This window comes from Durio zibethinus, chromosome 22 (assembly GCF_047325235.1).
Source record: "Durio zibethinus cultivar Kanyao isolate XHJ-2024 chromosome 22, ASM4732523v1, whole genome shotgun sequence".
NCBI classification, from domain to species: Eukaryota; Viridiplantae; Streptophyta; class Magnoliopsida; order Malvales; family Malvaceae; genus Durio; species Durio zibethinus.
Window position 1 is genome coordinate 2,570,082 of NC_143183.1, and position 23,957 is coordinate 2,594,038.

Consider the following 23,957-nt stretch of genomic DNA (forward strand, 5'->3'; position numbering starts at 1 on the left):
TCTTCTCATTTTTTTTTGAATTATTTAAGGAATTTTTAGTCAGAAACACTTTCAATAACTTAAAAAAAGACCTTGAATAATCTCTTCATAAAAATTGAAGATGATTATTCAAGGTATTTTTAGTCAAAAATACTTTTAAAAACTCCATTCAATTTTTTGTAAAAAATTATTGAATGATTTTTTCATGTCAAATGCTATATATAAACAAAATTTTTTATTAGCAAAAACTTACAACTGACTTGTATTCATTTTCAGACATACTTTTTAAAATGGTAACAACTATTTCATAAATTTTTGGTCAGATCCAATTTAGAACGAACTTAAACAAGCTTGTTTGTGAACGTAAATGAATGAACAGACAATTGTTCGTGTTTGATTTGTTTAATAAATAAACATATAAATGATATTTAAGATCATTTGTTAAGCTTAATAAATGAATATAAACGAACAAAACTTGAATATATTTATGATCAATTCATCAAAAACTCTATTTACTTACATCCCTAAAGCACTCTCAATGTTTGGTTTTTTCATTTACAAGATTCGTAACTAAAATCTTACTTTAAAAAAATTGAATTCTTTAATCATTCGATCAACAAGTGTTGCATAATTTGCGTAGTCTTTTAAGCTGTCTAGCTGGAAATTTCGTTTCTATGGTTTTTACTAGGCTGTCTATAGGTATTCCTTGCTGTTACTTTTATCTTATGGCTTGTCTTTGCAGTTGTTTTTCATTTTTGCTTTACTTTTTATTAACTGTATAATTTTCCAAGTTCCTAGTGTTTCTTACCCATTTTTCCCCTTTCTCATGCAGGTGGTGTTTGACCATGATGATGAGATTTAAAGTTCAGTAATATTTATTTTCCTTGTGTTACTTGAATTTGTAAATCACTTTATATGCGTGTTCTCAATTCACCAAATAATTTACTTTTAATCCTTATATGTGTAATTTACATACAATTTAAATAAATCTTTAATCTTTTTGAAATGGATTTTGAATGAAAATGATTTCAACTAGCTTTGCTCCTGCCACCATTGGGAACATTTTCCATTGGCTTAATCTGTTTTTGTTTCAAAGACGTAATATAGATGTAAACAAACACATAAATTTTATTGTTGAGTCTTCAACCGTATTGCACACCAAGAGCAAATGAGACACAAAAACAAAAAAACAAAAGGGAAAACAACATGATAAAATTATTACAATGACGTAATATGATTTAAACAAACACACGGGAAAATTTTATTGTTGAGTGTTCAACCGGACAAGACACCAAGAGCAAACCAGCCAGAAAACCAAAAAAAAAAAAAAAAACAAAACAAAACAAAACAAAGGAAAATAACATGAGCTGACCAGGTTATATTATTCTGCCAAATCCAATGATACCGGCCATGGAATGGAAAAGCATGGTCCAAGAAAATTTCCACATAGGTTTAGAGGTCAATAACCGTATGCAGTAATGTTTCTTGTTCAGGATTTTCATTTTAGCGGAAGTGACGGTGAAAAGTTCTGAATTGCTTTTCAGTTTCGTTACTTGGCCATTCCTGTTGATGCCACCAATCTTCAGCGCATTGAATTTCTCTCAGTTTGGGAGCTTTTTGCAGGACTCTTGGCAAAGTTGTTAGCCCTTCACAAGTCTTGATAAGTATTCTCTCCAAAGAGGGACATTCTAACGAGGCATCACAAATGGAAGACAAGCTTGTCAAGCTACATAGTTGGAAATTCTTCAGACTGGGAAAGGCCGTGGATTCGACTATACTTTCAGCTTCAATAATCTTTTCAATCCTTGCACAGTCCTCAACTTGAAGATTTTGTAGCTTACACAGCTTTCTGACCAACTCTAGTGAGAAAAGTTTCGTTATACCTTGGCATTCTTTTAATGTCAGAGTCGATAGTGCACTGAAGCTTTCAGATGCTACAGTGCCCTCCCAGATACTCACCAAGTTTGGGAGCTTTTTTATATGTAGCTTTTCCAGGCATGGGAATACTACTCCTGTTGTGTTTGTATTTCCATTTACGATGCTCGTCATCGCATCACACTCCTCAACAATGCAAACTTCCAGCTCTTCAAATGTATCATCAGGAAGGCCATCCGTTAAGTTGCCAGCAGTCACGTGACCAATCAGCTCGAATGAAGTCGCCTGTTTAAGTACCTCAGAAACAGCCCCAGGAAATCCATCTCCTGCAGAAAACTTCAGATGCTTTTCAGCTGAGCATTCAAAGACATTAAAGTCTGATGCCGAACTATTTCCTTGTTGACCAACAGAGATGTTGAAAGATCTGAAGCCTTCAAATTCCTCATTTTCTCCATTTGGTTTCCATGATTTGCTATTCTGAATGAAATGTTCAAAAGACTCCATTTGAGGGAAGTAGAAGTGAAGATGTGTCAATCCTTTAAATATGGTGATTTCCCTTGCAATTTCATCAGCATTGGCATTCCATCTTCTGCTATTAGGGCTCACATCAATACTCAGCTCTTCTAGTTTAGAAAGCTTTTCAATAATTTTTCTAGGAATTATCCTTTCTTCGATGCCGTTCTGATTGAAGTTGCCAGAATTAACAGTAAAATTGTTTCCTACTGTGGCATCTTCTTTGAACGAAACTCTCAAACATTTAAGATTTCCCAACCGTCCAATCTCACTCGGTAAAGAAGAGATCCCAGTATGACGTACAACAAGGATTTTGAGACTCTGGAGATCACCTATCTGATGAGGAAGCACTGCTAAACAACTACAGTTGTCTAGAAAGAGCCCTCTGAGGTTTCTTAATCCGGAGATGGATTCAGGAAGTCCACTGATTCCTGTTTCCCTTAACCACAAAACTTGAAGGCCAGGCATATATTCAAAGAATTGCCCTGGAAATTCTCGCAAGCTGTTTTCATGGAGTAACAATGTTAACATTCCGGCACATTTGGGCTTTTGTGGCAGGGGGGGCAGGCGAGTACGAGCCAATGAGACTCTTTTTGCTTGTATCAATTTGTGAATTTCAATCGTTGCACCATTTTCAACAAAAAAATTTAGATTTTCTTCCCGATTTGCAATCCTTAATGCCGCCCTTTGAAAACACACAAACATCTTGAAGTGCCCCAACTTTTCTTCCTTTTCCAGTAGAGATTTGTCTGTGAAACTATCTAGTATAGTATGCCCTCGGTCACGAGCTTTCCCAAGCCTTTGGCATTCCAAAAACTGCTCTGCTGTCCAGCAATCAATTATATAATCTCGATTAATTTCTTCACTGAAAGGAAAAATAGCCCAATACAGTAAACAACGCTTATAATCAGCTTCAGTAAACCTGTTATAGACAAGTTTCAATGACCGGTAATATTCTTCCAACTCTTGCCATGGTTGCTTACTGTTGCGCCTGAAGCAATAATCACAACAATACAGAAGCAATAAATAACAATCAATAATCAAATACGTAAGAAAAATAAAACACACCAAGATTTACGTGAAAAAACCCTCCAGTGTAGAGGAAAAAAATCACGGCCCACCAGAAAAATCTTCACTATCAAATAATAGTTATACAAAGTTCTTCTCTAGCTAAAACTAGAGCTAATCAACAACTAGAGAAACAATTGAAGAAATCTCATCAAATAAGTGACTCAACAAATACACCCTGGATTTGTTCCTAAAGAGCTTCAAACCCGATCTTCACCGTTCAGAATGTAGAACTCTGAATCATAAACCTCCTGACAAGGTTCCAACTCAATCGGACCACGGATTGACTTTCGTTCAACCAACTCTCCTTTCTCTTTTTTCTCTCTCTGCTTTTCCTGACTTTTCTTTTTTCTCTGCTTGATTTTCGAGACACACCTAAAACAACTCCACCTCTTTTTTATTAAGTAGCTAGGGCTCTGTGTAAAATAAAAGATCAAGGCCCATAACCTTTACTTGATCCAAAACTACTTACATGGGACTGGACCCCATTTTCCTAACATTTACTTGGTGATTGCATTTGGGACTTCATATCCCGCCATTGTGCAATGTCTTTTCTTTCCAGTTGTTTTCCTATTAAACTGAGTATAGACGGCATGCCACCACACAAATCGATAATTTGTTCTGCAGTTCGTTTGATTTCTCGTTTCTTCTCAAGATCTGAACCAACTGATTCCCAAAACAACTTTCTAGCATCCTTTTTGCACAGTCTCTGCACGATCATATCCGAATCAATGTGACCATCATATTTGTCTCTGCATGCAAACACCACCTTCCCATGCTCATGATTACGTTTGATCCCAACTTCTTCAAGATTAACCACCGAAGAAACTTCATCAAGAAACAACACATTTTTTTCCTTAAGCTTCTCAGATATCACCGCAGCTCTTTGATCAAGATGGTCATTTTCGTCCATTCTCATGCCTAAACAGTTCCAAATTACTTCTTGTATGTCTCTCGATATTCTGCTTTCATCTGTTAGAGTCACACGAAAGGTATAGTCGAACTGACGGTATTCATAGACATTGTTGTACACAATTTTCATTATTGTTGTTTTCCCTATTCCCAGAGGACCCCTGACGTAAATTCTCTTAAATCTCTCTTCTTTTAACCAATCTATTAACGTCTCCACGTGATTTTTAAGCGATGGAAGGTTAACTATCCTGACATCATTATTCCATCTGTGACTGCGATGAACTGTTGGTGGCTTGTTACGCATTATGGTGATTTGGCTCAGTTCATTCTTCAGAGAAGTTGCCTCTGCCATCTTCTACACCACACGTCTACCAAGCTTAAGCAAAGCACGGTATGGTCATAGTCCACATAAGCAAGTGGAAGCTTTATTTTCATATTCATACCTCAGTCTTCCAATCTGTTCTTTCATATCTGCTACTCGGCTGAGCCAAGTTGTGCATTCTGGTGTAATTTTCTTCCGTGATTTATTATTTTCCAGCTCCGTCTGAACATGTGCCTCTTGATCACGTAGACATGTATCATCATCCTCAAGTTTCTTGAAATTACTGCTGATGTGTTTTACATAACTATGTTTGTGTCTCAACCATTTGCATATACCCTTCCCAGCTGCCACAGCAGGTGCAATCCCATGGCCAGATGCTGTCACAGCTGCTACTTCCATCCTGCTAATTGAATCTTAGAATTAGCAAACTATATTGAAAGTTTGGGTGATAGAGCAATTGACTGAAACAAAAAAGAAATAGAATGAAAAAATGACGAAAGAAAAAAAAGAAGTAAGCAATAAAATAAATAAGGGTGTTTTTGGTATTTTGATTAAACATTAGTTTCACTGAAAGAATTTTAATATCTGTCCTTTTTAGAGGGGTACTAAAGTGTTTTTCAAACTAACAACAAGAGTAAATGTATTTTTAATAAAACAGATATTATCTTCTCAAGTGTATAATGAATGATTGAACTTCTTCTATATAGGGACACAACAAACTAAACCAACTTTCGAATAGCTGATATCTTAAAAGGAAAAAAAAAAAGAAAAATTGTTCATGAACAACTGTGGATATTTCTTTTTGAGTAATGTTTCTTAATTTATTGCAGAGAAAGTGATTCAATTCTCTAGAGCAGGTGATGCCATTTGGCTGGCTTCTAAATCTGAAAAATATAAATGTGAAGGCTGTTGGGATTTGCCTTGAATCTCAGAATCTCATATCGAAAGTTAAGTGAGTTTGAGTTTATCTTGTATCCCATATCGAAAGTTTAGTAAAAGTATAAAAGGTTTCACCCTTATAAATAAGATGTTTTGGTTTTAGTTTAGTAACCCCAGAGAGTTAGACACCAAGAGAATAGTTAAGTGAGTAGGCTATTAAAAGGTGTAATTGAATTTTGGGTTAAGTTTTGAGTAAGGAGTTTTAGGAGACTTTTTTCATTCTAAAAGTCTCACAATTGTAAAGATTTATTTGATAGTGGATTAGTTTTGGAGTAGGCCATTTTGAGTTGGGCCGAACCAAATATATTTGTGTGTTTTTATTCTTGATTTGAGCTTGTTATTTTGTGTGTGATTACTGCACGTGGGTGTTATTTTTTTCAACAAGTGGTATCAAAGCGAGGTTCGAGGATTAAAGTTCGTGGGCCCAAGAGATCGTGAAGCAATGTTTGAAGATGTCTGAAAAAGGTATGTCTGGTATGTCTATGCCTAAGTTTGAGATTTCGTTATTTGATGAAAAGAGTAATTTTATGTTATGACAAAGTATGATTCAAGATCTATTAGTACAACAAGGGTTGAATCAGGCATTAGAGAGTAATAAGCCTGAGAGAATGTCTGATGCTAATTGAAATATGATTCAAAAGAAAGCTGTTAATACTATTAGATTGGCGTTCGCTCCAGATGTAAAATATAGTGTGTTGACTGAGAGTACTCCGAAGAGTTTGTGGGATAAACTTGAAGGTATTTATGCTTCGAAGTCATCGACTAATAGATTATGTTTGAAGATGGATTTATATTCTCTGAAGATGAAAGAAGGTATAACTATTCATAATCACCTGAATGAGTTTAATAGATTGATTTCTCAATTGCTAGCGATTTCTGTTGATGAGTTAAAAGATAAAGAAAAGGCTTTAATTTTACTGTCATCTTTGCTCAAGTCTTATAGGCCTTTAGTTCAGACTGTGTTGGTAGGCAGGTCTATTTTGAAGTTGGATGATGTGACTGTCCTGTTGCGTGAGAATAAAAGGTTTATGAGAGCTCAGAACTCATCACCTAGGGGAAGTACACTAGCTGTAGAGGGTTTTGATCGAGGGAGGACTCAAAAGAGAATTGATGGATCAAGATGGAGATCCAAGTCAAGAGATAGAGATTACAATGATGTAGAATGTTATTATTGTGGTGAGAAGGGACATATCCAAGTGCGCTTTAGGAAGCTGAGAAAGAATATGACTGCTTTTAAAAAGGAAAATGATGAGAAGAAATTAGATGAAGAAAAAAATGATAGTACTGCTATCGTGTCTGATGATGATGATGTTGTTTTGACAACTTGTGTTGATGAGACTTAGACTTTGAAAAGTGATAAAGGTTGGGTTTTAGATTCAGCTGCTACAGTTCATGTTTGTAATGATAGGAGTTACTTTGTGGAGTTGAATGAGAATGAAAAGTATGGAGATATTGTGGTTGCTAACAAAGAAAAGGTGCAGATTCAAGACCTTGAGAATGTTCGCCTTAGATCTCACGATGGTGTTATTAGGATGCTTCGTCATGTAAGGTATGTACCAAGTTGTCACTACAATTTGATTGCTTTGGATCAGTTAACTTCTCGGAGGTACACATATTATGGTAGTAATGATTGGTTAAAAGTGTACAAGAATGATAGTGTGATTCTACAAGGGAATAAGGTCAATAATCACTTGTACATGTTTGATAGAGGCTCAGTTGCTGAAATGCCTGTGATGAAAGAAAAGAAGAAAGGTAAACGTGTTAGCTTTGCAGATACTGTTGAAATGTTTGGAGATTCAAGTCAAGAGAGGATTTGTTGAAATTTGCCTTGAATCTAAGAATCCCATATCGAAAGTTAAGTGAGTTTGAGTTTGTCTTGTATCCCATATCGGGAGTTTAGTAAAAGTATAAAAAATTTCACCCTTATAAATAAGATGTTTTGATTTTAGTTTAGCAACCCCAGAGAGTTAGACATCAAGAGAATAGCTAAGTGAGTAGGCTATTAAAAGGTGTAATTGGATTTTGGATTAAGTTTTGAGTAAGAAATTTTAGGAGACTTTTCTCATTCTAAAAGTCTCACAATTGTAAAAATTTATTTGATAATAAATTAGTTTTGAAGTAGACAATTTTGAGTTGGATCGAACCAAATATATTTGTGTATTTTTATTCTTGATTTGAGCTTGTTATTTTGTGTGTGGTTACTGCGCGTGTGTGTTGTTTTTCCCAACAAAGTCACTTGGAATTGGCTAGGGACAAACTAACTACAAAATTGGTCCGGTGTACTCCTATGCATGTGCCAAAATTTCTATGATAGCTAGGTTAGCTGAATTGGACATACATATCACACAGCACACTTTCCAGGATTAAAGCTCGAAGTATTTCAATTCAGTCTACACTTGTTTCCTATGTCATCAAACAAGAAGAATGAAGGGATCACCTTTTCTCTTCTTGCACCTATTCTAAGTTGGTTTGGAAGAAAGTCTTACAAATATCTGCTGTTCAGAGAGCTTTAGGAGGATGGTCAGAGGAACTCTCGTGGGCAAATCCATAATTTGAAAGGAAAATCATTTGATTCTACACTTCTTAGGCATGCTTGAACAGCTTACATCTACTATGGAAAGAAACGCAATTCCAGGAAGCATTCAAGGAAAGAGAAAGCTATACCAGCAAGTTGTTCTAGGTATTAGAGCTAGCATCAGCTATGTTTCTAATGTGTCTAGTTTAGCTGAAGCCACTGTACCTTTCAGAAACTGGGTATCAACCTGTCTACTTTTGCTAATTAGCTGCTGTTTCTGGGTGCTTGCTTCCTGGCTTGTGCTCTCTCTTGCAGCTTTTCCTGCTTCTTGGGTGTTGAAACAAAAACTCAACTATCCAAAAAAAAAATAATAATAAAAAAGGAAAGTTCAACGTTGAATCGTTAAAGAGATGAGATTAAAGAAACAATTGAGCTCTAAAGTCTAAACAAGTGACGGGAAAGAGATTAAAATTTCCATTCAATTCATGAGCTATGAAGCGGCATTGAAAAAAAGAAGCTTGAGGCAAACCTGCAATTAAAAAACCTTCACTCAACTTTCCGGGGTCAGTGCAGTCGAGACTATTAAGCTTTAAGCCATTTCAAACGCTAAACCAAGTCAACAACACATCAACCTTATCCTCTGTGCTAAGGGGGTTCTTTCGTTTTCTTAATTTATTGCTGGAGACAAGAAATTGTAATTCGTGGACCCGCCTCTCATTAGGATAAGAACGGACTCAATTATATATTTTTATCTAATCTTATTCGGTGCATAAAATAATAAATTATATAAAATAATAATAATTTTATATTATATATAATTTATATTTTAAAAAATATAAAATTATAAAAAATTAATATTTTTTTATACAGAATAATTCAATCTTTTTAAAATAAAAAAAATTATTTTAATTCATGAAATTGAATATATTTTATTATATTTTAAAAATTTATTAATAATTTAAATTATAAAAATTTTTTAAAAAATAATTTTAATTTTTAAATAAATTATTTTATTTTAATTTTTAAATATATTAAAAATAAAATAAAATATTTTAATATAATTTTATTCGTTATATTATATTATATTATATTATTTTATTATAATTCTATGGATTAATCGTATTTTTATATATTATATTGTAAAATATAAAAAAGCTGTAGAATGAAGTTTACTGAATTTCTTAGGGTCTCGAGAATTTTTTTCCATTTCACGACTCTTTTTAGTTTTTTTAATGATTTGAGGATTGTTTTTTGGGATTTGGAATTTTTTGGTTTTGAGAATTTCGAGCGTTTTATAAGATGCCTTTTTTTTCTTTGCCGTCTTTTGGCCTTTTTCTTATGGTGGATCCCACCTTGTTTTTTCAATTTGTCTTTTCAGTTTTTTAATTTTATTTTATTATTTCAATGGATCAACTAAATTTGATGAGGTCCACTTTTATTTTGTTTAGGTTTTTTTAGTTTTACTTTATTTTATAGATTTTTTAATTTTTATTTTACTTTTTTATATTTCATTATAAAAAAGTTTATTTTTAAAGTGGGTTCATAATTTTTGTTTTTGGATTTTTTTACCATTTTTGGTTTCAATTTTAAAATTTTTTTATGTATTTTATTTTTTATTTTAATGATGTCTATTATTTGTCGTGAGATTTATTTTATTATTTTGTGTTTTTTTTTTCATTTTTTTATTTTTAAATGATTACTCTTTTAAGATACGATCCACTTTTTATTATATTTTTAGTGTTACTCAGTTTTTCTTTTTTTTTTCTTAATTTTTTTGGTGATGCATGTAATTTTTTTAAATATTTAATATTTTTTATTTGAACTCAATTGATATATTTTTTAAAAAATTTATTTTTTATTTTTTAATCCAGTTATACTAAGGGTAAAAAATCTGCTTTTTTTTTTTTTTTCCAGTTTTTAACTTTTTCTTATTTTTTATTTTTATATATTTAATAAAGAATTTTTAAATTTCATTTTATTACTAATTCAGTTGATATAAAATATATAACATGTGCCAAATAATTTTTTTTTGCTTTTACTTTTGACTTTTTTAATTTTTAATTTTTAAATTTTTATTTCATAAATATTTTAAAATATCTTTAATTTTTTTATAATGGATTCATTTGATATTATTATTAAAACTATATTTTTAGTAATTTTTTTATTTGATAATATTTTAAAATAATATTATTATAGGTGTCAACCTCACATCTCAATTTTTTATCCTTTCTTTTTTAGTCTTTTCTTTATTTTTTGCTAACCCATAACTTTTTAAAAAATAAAATAATTATTACTGATATTATGTATCAAGTTAATTTTTTTTAAATATTTGTCTTCCTTTCTTTTTCTTTTTCTATTTAATAGATATTTTATTTTGTACTTTTTTGTAATTAATAGAGTCAATTTTATATTAATAATTAAAAAAATCTTTTTATTTTTTTAAATTAAAAAAGATGGTTAAAAAAGTATATTAATGGAGATGTAAACATTTTATCTAAATTTGATTTTTTTTTAACTTTTTAAAATCTATGATATAAAAAAGATACTTTTAATTAATAATATCAAATTAATTTTGAAAAAAATTATAATATAAATAAAAATATCTTATATAAAAAAGAAAAAAGTAAATAAAATAAAAATATATGAAATAAATTTTGTAAAAAAAAAATCGTCGCTGTTAATGTCGTAGACAACTCAAATTTTTTTTGATTTTTTGTTTTTTTTATTTTAATGTAAACAATTGTGTATGTACACGTGACTTTTTTTTTTATAATTTTTTGAATTAAATAATTGACAATAAAAAGAATTAATAAATTAATTTTTAAAGAAAATTTTAATAAATATATGAATAAAAAAAATCATGCCCCATGAATTTCCATTCTTTTAAATTCAATAAGTGTTTTTTTTTTTTTTATTTAGAATAAATTGGGATGAAAAAAAAAAAAAAAAAAGGCCAATCAAAGACCTTTTCAAACTCTTGCTTTCTCATCTCGCTAACTACAAGAATCTTTATCCGTTAGGATACCGCGCGTTCCTCTTGTAATCGGAACCGTAAAGAGAGGGGAAAAAAACTATCTGATCATCTGTTGGTTGCTAAGATCGGAAGGAGGTATGTTCGTGAAAATCCCTTCCATTCTTTTCGTTCTTTCATGGAAATGAACTTTATTCTCTGTTTGCCGTTATGCTTACTGTTTCCTTTTTTTTTTCAGTAGTTCTTTTCTTCTGTTTGCGGATCTGTTATTTTGTTAGCTTCACCTCAAATTTGTAACACTAAAAGAAACTCTCTAACTGTTGATTGCTAAGATCGGAAGCAGATACATTCAAAATTTCTTTGAAAATCTTACCGTATACTCAGTCTTGGTTTTCTCATGAAGTTTCAATTTAGCTAATAATAATAAAAAGAAAACCTTTTTATTTTCTTTTTCTTTTTATGTTTAGAGATTTAAATTCTTAAATTTTCATATTTGAAACAAATTAAATAAAATCATCTAATAAAATATTCAAACATCAAAATATTAAGTTAAAAACTTTAACAATTTATAAAGTGAAATGCTGTATTTAATTTATTTTTAGTTTTATATTTAGATTCAAATTGAATTAACAAAAAATTGAAATTTCTTTATGTAGAAAGCTTATAGAACAATTGACCTTATTTCTTCTTATTCTTTTTAGAATGAAGGAATACATCAACTAAATAGGAACAGTGAAGTTTCTTATAGGAAACAACTTACATGAAACAGAAAAATAAAAATAATAAAAGGAAGGAGAAACAAATCTCTAAAAACTTGACAATAAGAATAATTAACTAAATCAGAAGAATAAATGAAAAATATTCCCAAAATAAATTAGGAAATCTAGTAGCACTAATGTAGGAGAATCAGATTTCTACACTTCCCCTCAAGCTGGCTTATGAATGTTAATCATACTTAGCTTGGATTTCAATTCGTTAAAGATGCTTCTAGGAGGAGCTTTCATCAAATATTTGCAATTTGAGAACTTGTAGGGATATAGGCCAGTTTGATCGATCCATTTTCTATCTTTTCCTTTATGAAATGTCGATCCAGCTCTATTTGCTTGGTCCTATCATGATAAATAGGATTTTTGTCAATACTTATAGTAGCTTTATTGTCACAAAATAGTGTCATAGATGTCACATTATTAAATTTTAATTCTCCAAGTAACCTCATCAACCAAATTCCTTCACAAATACCATGGGACATTGCTCTAAACTCAGCCTCAACACTGCTCCTAGCTACAATAGATTGCTTTTTACTTCTCCAAGTGACCAAATTGCCCTAAATATAAGTACAATATCTAGTAGTGAACCTTCTATCTGTTATTGATCTAGCCCAGTCAGCATCTGTGTACAACTCGATTGCCCTGTCCATTGACTTCTTAAAGTATAGACCTTCATCGGGACTCTTCTTTAAGTACTGTAGGATGCGATGAATGGACTTGAGGTGTGCCTTGGTTGGATTATTCATGTATCTACTCACCATCCCTACTGCAAACCCTATATCAGGTCGTGTGTGGGAAAGGTAAATTAGCTTCCCAACTAGTCTTTGATATCGCCCTTTGTCCGTGGGAGAGCTTCCATCTTCACTTCCAATTTTGTTAGTTTAGTCCATGGGTGTATTGGTAGGTTTGCATCCAATCATGCCGGTTTCTTTGAGTAGATTAAGTACATACTTATGTTGAGACACTGATATTCCCATTTTAGACGGAACCACTTCTATCCAAAAGAAATATTTAAGGAACCCCAAGTCTTTTATTTCAAACTCCTTTGTAAGGAGTTTCTTCAAATCATCTATTCCTTCCTTGTGGTCTCCGGTGATTATGATATCATCCATATAAATAATAAGAATGACTTTTTTTCCTTCATTAGTGAACTTAACATAGTATGACTAGATTGACATTAAAGGAATCCATATCTCTTTATTTTATTAGTCAACCATTCAAACCAAGTACAAGGAGACTGTTTAAGTCCATACAAAGACTTCTGAAGTTTGCACACTTTGCCCATGTTGTGTTGCCTTTCAAAACCAAGGGGAATTTCCATGTAGACATCCTTTTCCAAGTCACCATTTAAGAATTCATTCTTGATGTCAAATTGGTGGAGTGGTTAATCCAAGTTGGCTACTAGTGACAATAGAACTTTGATTGACTTGAGTTTGGCTACCGGAGCAAATGTCTCCTCATAGCATATCCCATAGGACTGAGTGAACCCTTTTGCAACAAGTCTAGCTTTGAACCTGTTTATACTTCCATCTACATTGTGCTTTATTGTGAAGATCCACTTACATCCAACTCGATTTTTCCCTTTGGGGAAATCTAAAATTTCCCATGTCCCATTCTTCTCTAGTGCATTGATTTCTTCAGGAACTGTTGCCCCCCAATCTGGTTCATCGAGGGCTTCTTGAATGTTTTTTGGGATTTACACATTGTCAAGGTTAGTAATAAAGGCTCGAAAGTTTGGATTTAACCGTTCATATGAGATGTACTTGCAGATAGGGTAGTGGTTGCATGATCTCACACCTTTTCTTAATGTAATAGGAATGTCAAGGTCACTGACTAGCTCACAAGTTTCTGTTTTAGATTCAATAGGAACATTGCCTGTGTTAGTTTTAGGTTCTTGGAGACTCGGATCAGGTTGATTTTTAGTATTTGGCTGTGTAGAGTTGTCCACTTCTTCCCGCGTTTTTTGCTTCCTTGAATAGACTATTAGTTCTTTTGTTTTTTCTTGCATAACCTTAGGGTTTGAAGAGTCAAGGATTGTCTGAACAGGTTGGGTTTTAGAATCTGTATGGCTGATAGGTTGGGTAGGTTGAGAATTTATTAGTTTTAAAGGAATTGGTTGAGAATCTGGCTTTGAAGGGGCTAGTTGGGAAATTGGCAAGTCAATAGCTAAGAATTGATATTCCTGAATAGTATTCTCCCCTTGAATATCATTCTTGTTGTAGTATGGAAGATTCTCAAAGAAGGTGACATCCATAGAGCTATAGAATTTTTTTGTGATGGGTGAGAAACACCTATAGCCTTTTTGGTTTGGGGAATAATCAAGGAAGATGCATTTTAGGGCATTGGGATCAAGCTTGCTACAGTTTTGTTGGCTAATATAAACAAAGGCAATGCTGCCAAAGAGTTTGGTGGGAATGAAAAAGATCAATCGAGTTTGTGGGTAGGAAGCAAGGAGAGTTTGAAAAGGTGTTTTAAAGCCAAGAACTCGAGAAGGCATTAGGTTAACCAAATAAGTTGCAATGAGGATGGTTTTTTCCCAAAAATGTTTAGGCACATTGGAAGGCAACAAGAGGGATATGGTCACTTTTATCAAATGTTTGTTTTTGCGTTCGACAATTTCATCTTGTTGTGGAGTGTCAACACAAGAGCTTTGATGGATAATGCCGTGATGGGTGAAGTAAGGGCCAAGATTAGAGTTGAAGTATTCTCTCCTATTGTCAGTTTTTAGGACTTGGATTTTAGCTTGGAATTGGGTTTGTCCCATGCTATTGAAGTTTTAAAAGATTTGGCAAACCTCGGATTTTTCTTTCATAAGGAATACCCAAGTGAGTCGAGTATGATCATCAATGAATGTAACAAATCACCTAGAACTTGTGATATTGTTAACTTATGACGGCCTCCAAATGTCAATGTGAATCATTGAGAAATGTTGAGATGATTTATAGGAAAGGCTATGATAGGTATTTCGTGTGTGCTTGGAAAGTTGACAAATTTCACATTGAAAATCATTAGAGATTTTATTGAATAATGGGGAAAATAGCCTTTTTAGGCACAAAATATTTGGATGTCCTAGTCTATAATGCCATAACATGATAAGATCATTCTTACTAGTACTAAAGGCTAAGGTTGTACAAGAGTTTTGTGCTCTCTCAATTTCATCATCTTGAAGAATATAGAGCCCTACACACATCTTAGCACTACTAATAATCCTCCCCGAGCCCAGTTCTTGAAATTAACACAAGTTGGAAAAAAATTTAGTGACACAAAATCTATCCTTCATAAGCTTACTGATGGAAAGTAGGTTATAGCTTAAATTAGGGACATGGAAGACAAAGTCGAGCATTATGTCTTTCGAAACTACAATAGAACCTATTCCTACCACTTTTGAGAGAGAACCATCAGCAATTTTTATAGCTGAACTATCACAGCAAGGTTTTTTTTTTTAGTTTTTATTTTATTTTTTTATTTTTTGTATTTTAAAGTTTTTTTATTTTTTGGGTTTATTTTTTTAATTTTTTTATTATTATTTTTATAAATAATTTTGTAATAAAAAAAACAATTGAGATAGAAATGATAAAATAATTTATATTTAATGATTTCAATTCATTTTAATTTAATTGGTGCATATTTTAATTCAAGATAATTGGATTGAATTTTTTTTTTAAATTAAGCTTAATAAGAATAAGATTTTTGATGTTATGTTTCTTGTGGTATATATAAAAAATATATATTCATTATTTATTTAATTTTATATTTATGTATATTTATTAAAAATATTATTTAATTCATTAATTAGTAAATTCACTTTCCACCTTATTTGTTTTTTTTGGTATTTTTTATTTTTTAAAATTTTTTCTATTTAATAAATTTTGAAAAAAAAAATCAATTGATAAAATAACGTATATATGATGTGTTTTATTTTTGCAATAACTTTTGAGGAATATTAGCCGCAGTCATATTTACACACATTTTTCATCACTTGTGTTTCTAAAGAGCCATGCCTCCTCGTATTTTTAATTTGAAATCGGTTACCCATTTTTTTTGTTACCTTTAACCTTTTCCTTCAGTAAAAGTGTGAAACCCACAAAACTAAAATACAATTTTTTTAAACATAAAATTAAAAAAAAAAGTCAATTGTCTTTTTTTTTTTGGTGAAGTAATCTTTTAAAAATACTCCTTTTATTTTGATTATTTATTAAAAATGAGAATAATTTTTCTTTTTGATATCTTTTGTGAATTTAATTTCTTACTAAAAAATTCAATTTTATGTCAAAATTTAAATATATAGAATTTCTTTCGGAAGTCTGGATTCTTCTATCCCAGCATTTGCATTACTCCTAACTTCAAAATTTGAATTTCTCTCTGATTTTTCATGGTTTAGCTCAAGTCAGAGAAGACATAAAAAAAAAAAAAATTAAAAATCAACAACCTGCAAGTAAAAGTTGTCGGCCAATTTTTAAACGGAAGTTGATGTGGGTCTTTGGGAGCCCGGGTGTTGAAAGGAGGGTGTAGTTGTGGCTGCCACTAGCATTCCCTATTTTTTGTTATGGAATTGAGGACTTAGCTTATTGAGTCTCCCCACTCTCTATCGTCAAACTGATCCTAAATTTCTTCTTATCAGTAAAGATCCGTCAAAGAAAATGCAGTCCACATTTTCCCCGATCTCCTTTTTTGTTTTTTTTCCTCTCTCAATTGTTTGATCTGTTTCATTCTCGTTTGTTTCACGGTAGTTGGAAGAAAAAAAAATGGCGGTTGTTATTGACATCTTTAGCTCCATTGTCGCCAAAGCAAAGGAGTATGTGATCGATCCAATTAAAAATCAGATTAACTGCATTTCCAATGAGAACAATGTTAAGAGACTGAAGCATGAAGTAGAGAGCCTGGAGGAAGCTAGAGAAAGAGTGCGGCATGCTGTTGATGCTGCTAATAGAAATGGAGAAGAGTTGAACATGATGTCCAAAGGTGGCTGACTACTGTCGACAAGATCATCGCTGAAGATGTAAGGAAAGTAATGGAATATGAAGAAAAAGCAAAGAAAAAGTGTTTCGTTGGCTTGTGCCCCAATTTAGGGGCTCGTTCCAAGCTTAGTATGGAAGCCAAAAAGGTGGCGAAGGCTGTTTCTAAGCTACTCAGTCAGAGAAATTTTGATAGGGTTTCGTATCGTGTCGCCCCACATGGTATCATAGCCGCATCATTTGAAGGTTTCAAAGCATTCGAGTCAAGGATGCTGATTTTGAATGGAATCATGGAGGCACTGCAAGATGATAGTATCAAAATTGTAGGGGTTTACGGTATGGCTGGCGTAGGCAAAACCACACTGGTCAAAGAAGTCGCTCGACTAGTCATGGAGAGAAATTTGATTGATTCCGTACTTATGGCATTTGTAACTGTGACCCCTGATGTTAAGGAAATTCAGACACAAATTGCGGACTTATTGGGTTTAAAATTTGAGGAACAAAGTATGGTTGTAAGGGCATGTAAACTACGAGAAAGATTAAGCAAAGAGAAGAAAATTCTTGTTGTTTTAGATGATATTTGGGCAAGATTAGATCTTAAGGAAGTTGGAATTCCTTTTGGAAATGAGCATGAGGGATGCAAGATAATACTAACTTCTAGATCTCTTGATGTTTTATCAAGTGGGATGGGTACCCAGAAAAATTTTGCAGTTCGTGTTTTAAATGAGGAAGAAGCCTGGGATATGTTTAAAAAGACGGCCGGTGACGATGTTCAAAGCAGAGATTTGCTGCCTATAGCTATCGAGGTAGCAAAGGAATGCGTGGGACTGCCACTCGCCATTACAACTGTTGCACATACTTTGAAAAACAAAAGTTTGTTTGTATGGAAGAATGCTTTGCTTCAAATGAAGAATCTTTCATTTAGAAATATCGGTGTGGGCAACCTATATTCAGCTATAGAGTTGAGTTATAATTGTTTAGAAAGTGAGGAGGTTAAAGTGATTTTCTTGCTTTGTGGTTTTATCGGTCATCACGGTCTCATTGAAGACTTGCTGAAGTACGCTTTTGGTTTGGGATGTTTACCCTTTGTCCGGACAGTAGAAGAAGCAAGAGATAGTGTACTGACAGCAGTGACTGTGCTCAAAGCATCTTGTTTGTTGCTCGATAGTTATAACAATGAAAGGTTTGATATCCATAATATTGTTTTGGGTTTCGCTATGTCAATTGCATCAAGGGACTACAATGTGTTGGTGAGAGATGGTGTCGAGCTCGAGCAGGCCTATATGGAGATGGAAAATTGCAGTTGGATTAATTTACGTGATCCTCTTGTACATGAGTTTCCTGATGAGATGAAGTGTCCCCATCTTTCCCTTTTCTCTATGGCCACTGACGATTCCGTGAAAATTCCAGCCGCCTTCTTTGAACAAACAAAAAGACTCAAAATCTTAGATTTGACCGGAATGTATTTTTCATACCTAGCCAAGTCAATTAATCTCCTAAAGAACCTTCAAACTTTGTGTCTACATCAGTGTGCACTGGAAGACATAACCATTATTGGAGAACTCAAGAATTTAAAAATCCTTAGCCTTGCGCAATCAGATATAAATGCACTACCCAGGGAGATAGCACAATTAACTCGGTTAAAGTTGTTAGACTTGAGTAGTTGTACTAAACTCGAAATCATCCCACCATATGTCTTGTTGAATTTGTCCATGTTAGAAGAATTATATATGGACAATAGCTTTGTTCAATGGGAAGATGAAGCACTTGGCAGTAAAAGAAGAAATGCTAGCCTTGGCGAATTGAACTGTTTGCGTCATCTAACAACTTTGTTTGCTCATATTCCTGATGCCCAAATAATTCCAGAATGCCTGTTCATTAAGACACTGAAGAGATACAGGATTTTTATTGGTGGTGATGCGTGGGATTGGTCCAGTGAGTTTGAATACTCAAGAACACTGAAATTCAAGTTATATACAAGCACCAAGCCACTTTTCAATGAACAGGTATTTATTATTTTTTATGGCGCATTCAATGGCTTAATTATAATTTTCACATACATATAGATCTCGATATATATATATTGAGTTGGTATGGTTAATAAAAATTTCAACTAAGAATTATTAAGTTACTTATAAATTAAAATTAAAATTTTAATTATTTATCCTTCAGGTTTTATATTTTATAAATATTTACATTTATATATACAAATAGTCCAAGCACATAACATTAAGGCATTAACCAGTGAAATGTTATTTGGAATTGGTATGAGTTTCGTTTTAAAGAATTCAAAACACATCAATAATCAACATGCTATTTTTTTTTTTACAATGCTTGTAGTAATTTTTAATATATTTTTTGGACAATGACAAGTGACCTAATAATTAGGCAAAAACAGTTCATTGGCAGAATTTTAGGATGATATTGTTTGGTTTGATTTTAAATAAAAGTTTTAGTTAATGTCCTGTATTTTGTTTATCAAAAATTGAAATGAAAGGAAACCAAATGCATTTTATGGATTGAAAATGAAATCAAACCAAATAAATGTTTTTAATATTTATATTGGTTTTCCGTTTTTCCTGTCCCCAAACTTCCCTGTGACTATAAGGCCGCGTCGCGTCATCTCACTAGAAATAAAAAGCTATTGTTTTCTTTCGCCTTCTTTTTTATTTATTCATATTATGTTCATAGAACAAGATGTGTATCTACAGATTGTGTTCCCCAGCTTGGAGGACTTGCACTTGTCCAGACTGAACATTGAAAGGATATGGCCTATTCAACTTGCAACAACGTCTTATTTGGGTCCAAGTTTGAGAACATTTATTGTTGATGGTTGTGGTAATTTGAAATATCTACTACCACACTCTGTGGCTAAATGTCTAGGGCAGCTCAGGCGTCTTGAGATAATTGACTGTCAGAGCATGATACAAGTTGTTGAAACAGAGGAAAAGCTATACGAAATAGTACATATGATTTGCTTTCCTTGTCTAACCTCCCTGAAGATAAAAGATCTTCCAGAGCTCACCGTATTCTACTCAGGAAATGATACTATTGTATTCCCATCGTTAGAAGAAGTAACCGTGGAATGCTGCCCCAATATGAAGATCTTCTGTAATGGAGTTCTTGAAACCCCAATGCTTTGGAATGTACAGATATCTGAAGGGGAACAAATAGGGCATTGGGTGGGAGATCTTAACACCACCATTCAGCAGTTCTACGGCATAGAAAAGGTACACTCTGATTTATGGTTTTCTCCTCGTCTTCCAGCCTTCTTATCAATCTGCATTTTCTTAGGTTCTAATTTAAAGACAAACATACTGATTGTGCATTTTTGTTTTCACCAATTTGGAAGTTAAATATAAAGGATGAAGCTGAAAGCGAAGGTGAGCTTAAGGTAAAAGTTGGAATATCAGGCAAACAAGGAGAGAAAGCTGTACAGCAGGAAGCAATGCTAAAAGACAAAACAATTGAGCTGTTATTTTCATCACCAATTGATATGTCTAGCCCTGCAATTAAATATGAAAAAAATCAGAGATCTGTACCAGAAAAGGCCGAGGAGATCAATGAAGCAGAAGTGATTTCAGAACGTGATCCTGAATTTGGAAAGATAAATCGCTTATCTGATGATGTTGAAGTGACCAGAGAAAGAACAAGCACTCCAGTTGAGAAATCTTTGTTGGCAACAGGTGAGGTTACTGCATGTAGTTTAGTAGCAATGACAATATACAATATCTTCTTTACCAAATGTTTTCTTGCCCTAGCAAAATCTAATTCAAGCCCTGTTCCTTTTGAAACAGAACGTGTGCCATCTTTAGCAGCAGAAAATCTGGAGATTATTCCTGATGAAAATGAAGGGATATTCCCTAGCCATGAAATAGAAATGGAGGCTGCTCATCATCAGAAGGATAAAGGTCATAATGTTCTTGAAGTGACAGAAAATGTCAGTCAACCAAGTGAACCTGCTTCAACATTGGCATTATCCACGCCAATTTATAGAGATATAGTGGAACTAGTTGCAGCAATTCCTTCCGCAAAAGATGATATTTCTGTAGTGGATGAAGCAAACGCTGAGATTCTTTCTCAAACTGAAGAAGTTCCGGAGATATATGAAAGAAGAGTTGCTGTAACGACAACTATTGAGCACTATGTGTCAAGGATCTTGGAATGCATGGGCAAGGATACAGTCAGAAGAATTGCTGTTCATGGAGTTTGTGGGGTGGGCAAGTCCAGTGTATTGCGAGCATTGGTCAATAATCCCAAAACAAAGCGCAAGTTTGATTTGATCATTTGGGTGACAGTCTCAAAATACTGGAGCACAAGGAAGATACAAGATCAGATTATACAGCAGTTGCCACCTTCATCTTCCAATGCTGAACCATTCCAAAATTTGAGGGGCAAGAAGTTTTTGCTTCTGCTGGATGATGTTTGGGAGCAGATTGATTTACAGGAAATGGGCATTCCTGATCCCAGCAAAGAAAATGGTAGCATGATGATAGTTGCAACTAGAGAATTGACAGTTTGTCATGATATGGAGGAGACTAATGTGGTCGAGATTGAACCTGTCTCCAAGGAAGAAGCTTGGAAACTGTTCTGTGAGCAAGTGGGTGGGGTAGTAGACTCGCCATATATCCGGCACTTTGCTCAAGGCATAGTTAAAGGGTGTGGTGGTCTGCCCTTGTTGATTATTGTTACTGGAAGATCCCTGGCCGATGAAAGATATGTCGCTGTATGGGAGAATGCTTTCAATGAATTTTCGGAGCCTAGTAGAGATGTCAATTCTCGTATGGAGGACCTAATCCAGCTATTAAAATTCAGCTTCTACCGCCTGAAGTCTCGCAGCTTAAAGAGTTGCTTTCTTTATTGTGCCTTGTTTTCAGAAGATCAACAGATCAACACTAGCGAATTTGTAGATTATTGCATCCAAGAAGGTTTAATTGCTGGAAGTTGGTCTGATGCATACGAGAGGGGACATGATATTCTTGATGCTCTTCTACATGCTTTACTGTTGGAAACTACTGAAGGTGGTCGATTCATCAGAATGCGTGATGTAATGAGAGATTTAGCATTGGGGATCTTGTCATTAGACGCTGAAGGCTGTCAGTTTCTGCTGAGAACTTATTCAAAACCATTGAAGCCAGAAAATAGATCCTCATCCACTAGCGCTGATGGTCAGTATATATCAAGAGTTGCTGCAGGTCTAACTGAGCCGCCTACAGAGGAAGAATGGGAACAATCCAAGATGATGTTTTTGATGAATAATAAGTTGTCCGCTCTGCCTGACAAACCAAATTGCCCTAAACTTGTGACATTGTTTCTGCAAAGGAACTATCAGCTGAGAGTGTTACCAGATCTTTTCTTTCACAACATGCGTGTCCTTAAATTGTTGAACCTATCCAAGACCAGAATCAAGTACTTACCCAAGTCAATTTCAAATCTTGAAAGACTAGAAACACTTATTCTTCGTGATTGCGAACACCTAGTCAAGCTCCCCTCTGAAGTTGGATCTCTTAAACTTCTTCAAGTACTTGATCTTGGGGGCACGGAGATCATTGAATTACCTGAAGAGATTGCTGAGCTGGACTCTCTAAGCCACTTGGAAGTATCCTTCTATGGATCTAGCACCAACAGTGAGCATGCTAAGCTGCCACCTAAATTGATTTCCAGACTTGAAGCATTGGAAACACTAAGCATAAGTGTGTACCCAGGAGATAAATGGTGGAATAAGAGTGTCAAATACGTCGTTGAGGAAGTGATCAAGTTGCAATTGTTGACTTCTCTTTCCTTCTATTTCCCAGAGGTCAAGTTTCTTGAGCTGTTCCTCGGAGAAAGTGCATCCTGGAAAGAAGAAAGCTTAACTGAGTTCAAATTTGTTGTTGGCGCTGATGTCAAGTTTAATGCATCACGAGTCCCACAGTATGTAGAGCTGAATTATGGTCTAATATCGGGTCAATGCTTGAGATTTGTCAACAGTGAGAAGATACCTAATGCAATTGTTAATGTGTTGGCTCGATGTACTGCTTTTTATTTAGATCATCATCTTGACGTCCACAGGCTGTGTGAGTTTGGGATTGGCAACATTAAGAAGTTGAAATATTGTATAATAAGTGAATGCCCCGACCTTGAAACTATTGTGGACAGCGAGGAGGGAACTGAGAGTGTATTTCCTTGCCTGGAGCACTTGAGTATTCATTATTCATGGAGTTTGACAGCATTTGGAAGGGTGTTGTCCCCAATGGGAGCTTTGCAGCTTTACGAACTTTGTCTTTGCATGCATGCCCAAAGTTGACTTACGTTTTCAAAAGCTCAATGCTGCAATTCATTTCAAACTTAGAAGAGTTGCAGGTTGATGACTGTGAAGCAATGGAAAAGATCATTTCTGCAGAAGAGGTCACTGAATCTTGTTGTATTTCACTCAAAAGTTTAACACTTCAGTATCTTCCTGAATTGGTTCATATTTGGGAAGATGCTCAGACTAGGCTCTTGTTTGAATACATTAGTGTCTACGATTGCCCTCAGTTGAAGCAGATTTGTAAAGACTCGGAGTTGAAACAGACTCTGAAGGAAATTAGAGCCGAAAAGGATTGGTGGGATGAATTAGTGTGGGAGGAAAATGGGATTCGCTCACATTTTGAAGCCTTTTTCACTCCTATTGGCGAGGGTGATGTACATAGTTCTTAAGACTTCCCAAGTTGTGAGGTTGTTCTGCCAAACATACAATGAATCCAGGCTGGCAGGTTTGTCTAATTACCCATATTGAAGCATGTTTTTTTTTTCCCTAATTTTATGTTGATGATCAGTAAGTTTATTTTTTCCAGCATGCTAAGGATCAGCATTTGATATATAGCAATGATAGAAGAGACTGCTGCTGCCGCCATTGAAAGGAACATAACACTGCTGCTGTGATGTAAAAGGCCTCATCTAGAACCAGTCCGTATGGCAGAATCTAGTGTAAGGACAGCAAAGAAGAGACGCTTCAGAGTTTCCTTCCCAATATGCTTGCGGATCCTTCTCAAACGGCCATGAAAATGGGATTGGTGACATGGTTGTTGCTGATATGTACCTCTTTTCTGACATTCAAAAATATGATCAACCAAAAGTTAAAAGAACAAGCTGCTTGTGCCTTTTTTTTTTTTTGGGATAA

At 33.9% G+C, this 23,957-nt stretch overlaps 3 protein-coding genes across 6 annotated transcripts; 1 reads left to right on the forward strand and 2 right to left on the reverse strand.

Moving 5' to 3' along the window:
- Positions 1-1,083: 1,083 nt before the first annotated feature.
- Positions 1,084-8,782, reverse strand: LOC111307001 (putative disease resistance protein At4g27220). Of its 4 annotated transcripts, none has more exons than XM_089751570.1 (4): positions 8,653-8,782; positions 8,349-8,475; positions 3,290-3,358; positions 1,084-3,188 (listed from the first exon to the last, which is right to left on the reverse strand). In XM_089751570.1, the coding sequence occupies exon 4, from the start codon at positions 3,070-3,072 to the stop codon at positions 1,483-1,485; it is 1,590 nt and encodes a 529-aa protein (XP_089607696.1). In that variant the 5' UTR covers positions 3,073-3,188; positions 3,290-3,358; positions 8,349-8,475; positions 8,653-8,782; the 3' UTR covers positions 1,084-1,482. The 4 variants fall into 4 exon arrangements, with proteins under 4 accessions (XP_089607696.1, XP_089607694.1, XP_089607695.1 ...); XM_089751568.1 differs by having other exon boundaries at positions 3,290-5,069; XM_089751569.1 differs by having other exon boundaries at positions 1,084-3,358.
- On the reverse strand, positions 3,929-4,699 carry LOC111307002 (disease resistance protein RPS2-like). The gene has a single exon (XM_022905077.2). It carries the CDS (start codon positions 4,697-4,699, stop codon positions 3,929-3,931), a length of 771 nt encoding a protein of 256 aa, XP_022760812.2.
- Positions 8,783-16,737: 7,955 nt separating the features above from the next.
- LOC149512476 (uncharacterized) lies at positions 16,738-23,823 on the forward strand. The gene is given in 6 exon segments (XM_089751565.1): positions 16,738-18,822; positions 19,528-20,046; positions 20,169-20,502; positions 20,614-23,022; positions 23,025-23,550; positions 23,632-23,823. Coding segments are annotated over 5 exon segments (5,682 nt in total). The 5' UTR covers positions 16,738-16,872; the 3' UTR covers positions 23,495-23,550; positions 23,632-23,823.
- Positions 23,824-23,957: the final 134 nt, after the last annotated feature.

Bases quoted from the DNA above. Each gene is read 5' to 3' on its own strand.
- LOC111307002 (XM_022905077.2), bottom strand. From the start codon at position 4,699: ATGGCAGAGGCAACTTCTCTGAAGAATGAACTGAGCCAAATCACCATA.
- LOC111307001 (XM_089751570.1), bottom strand. From the start codon at position 3,072: ATGTTTGTGTGTTTTCAAAGGGCGGCATTAAGGATTGCAAATCGGGAA.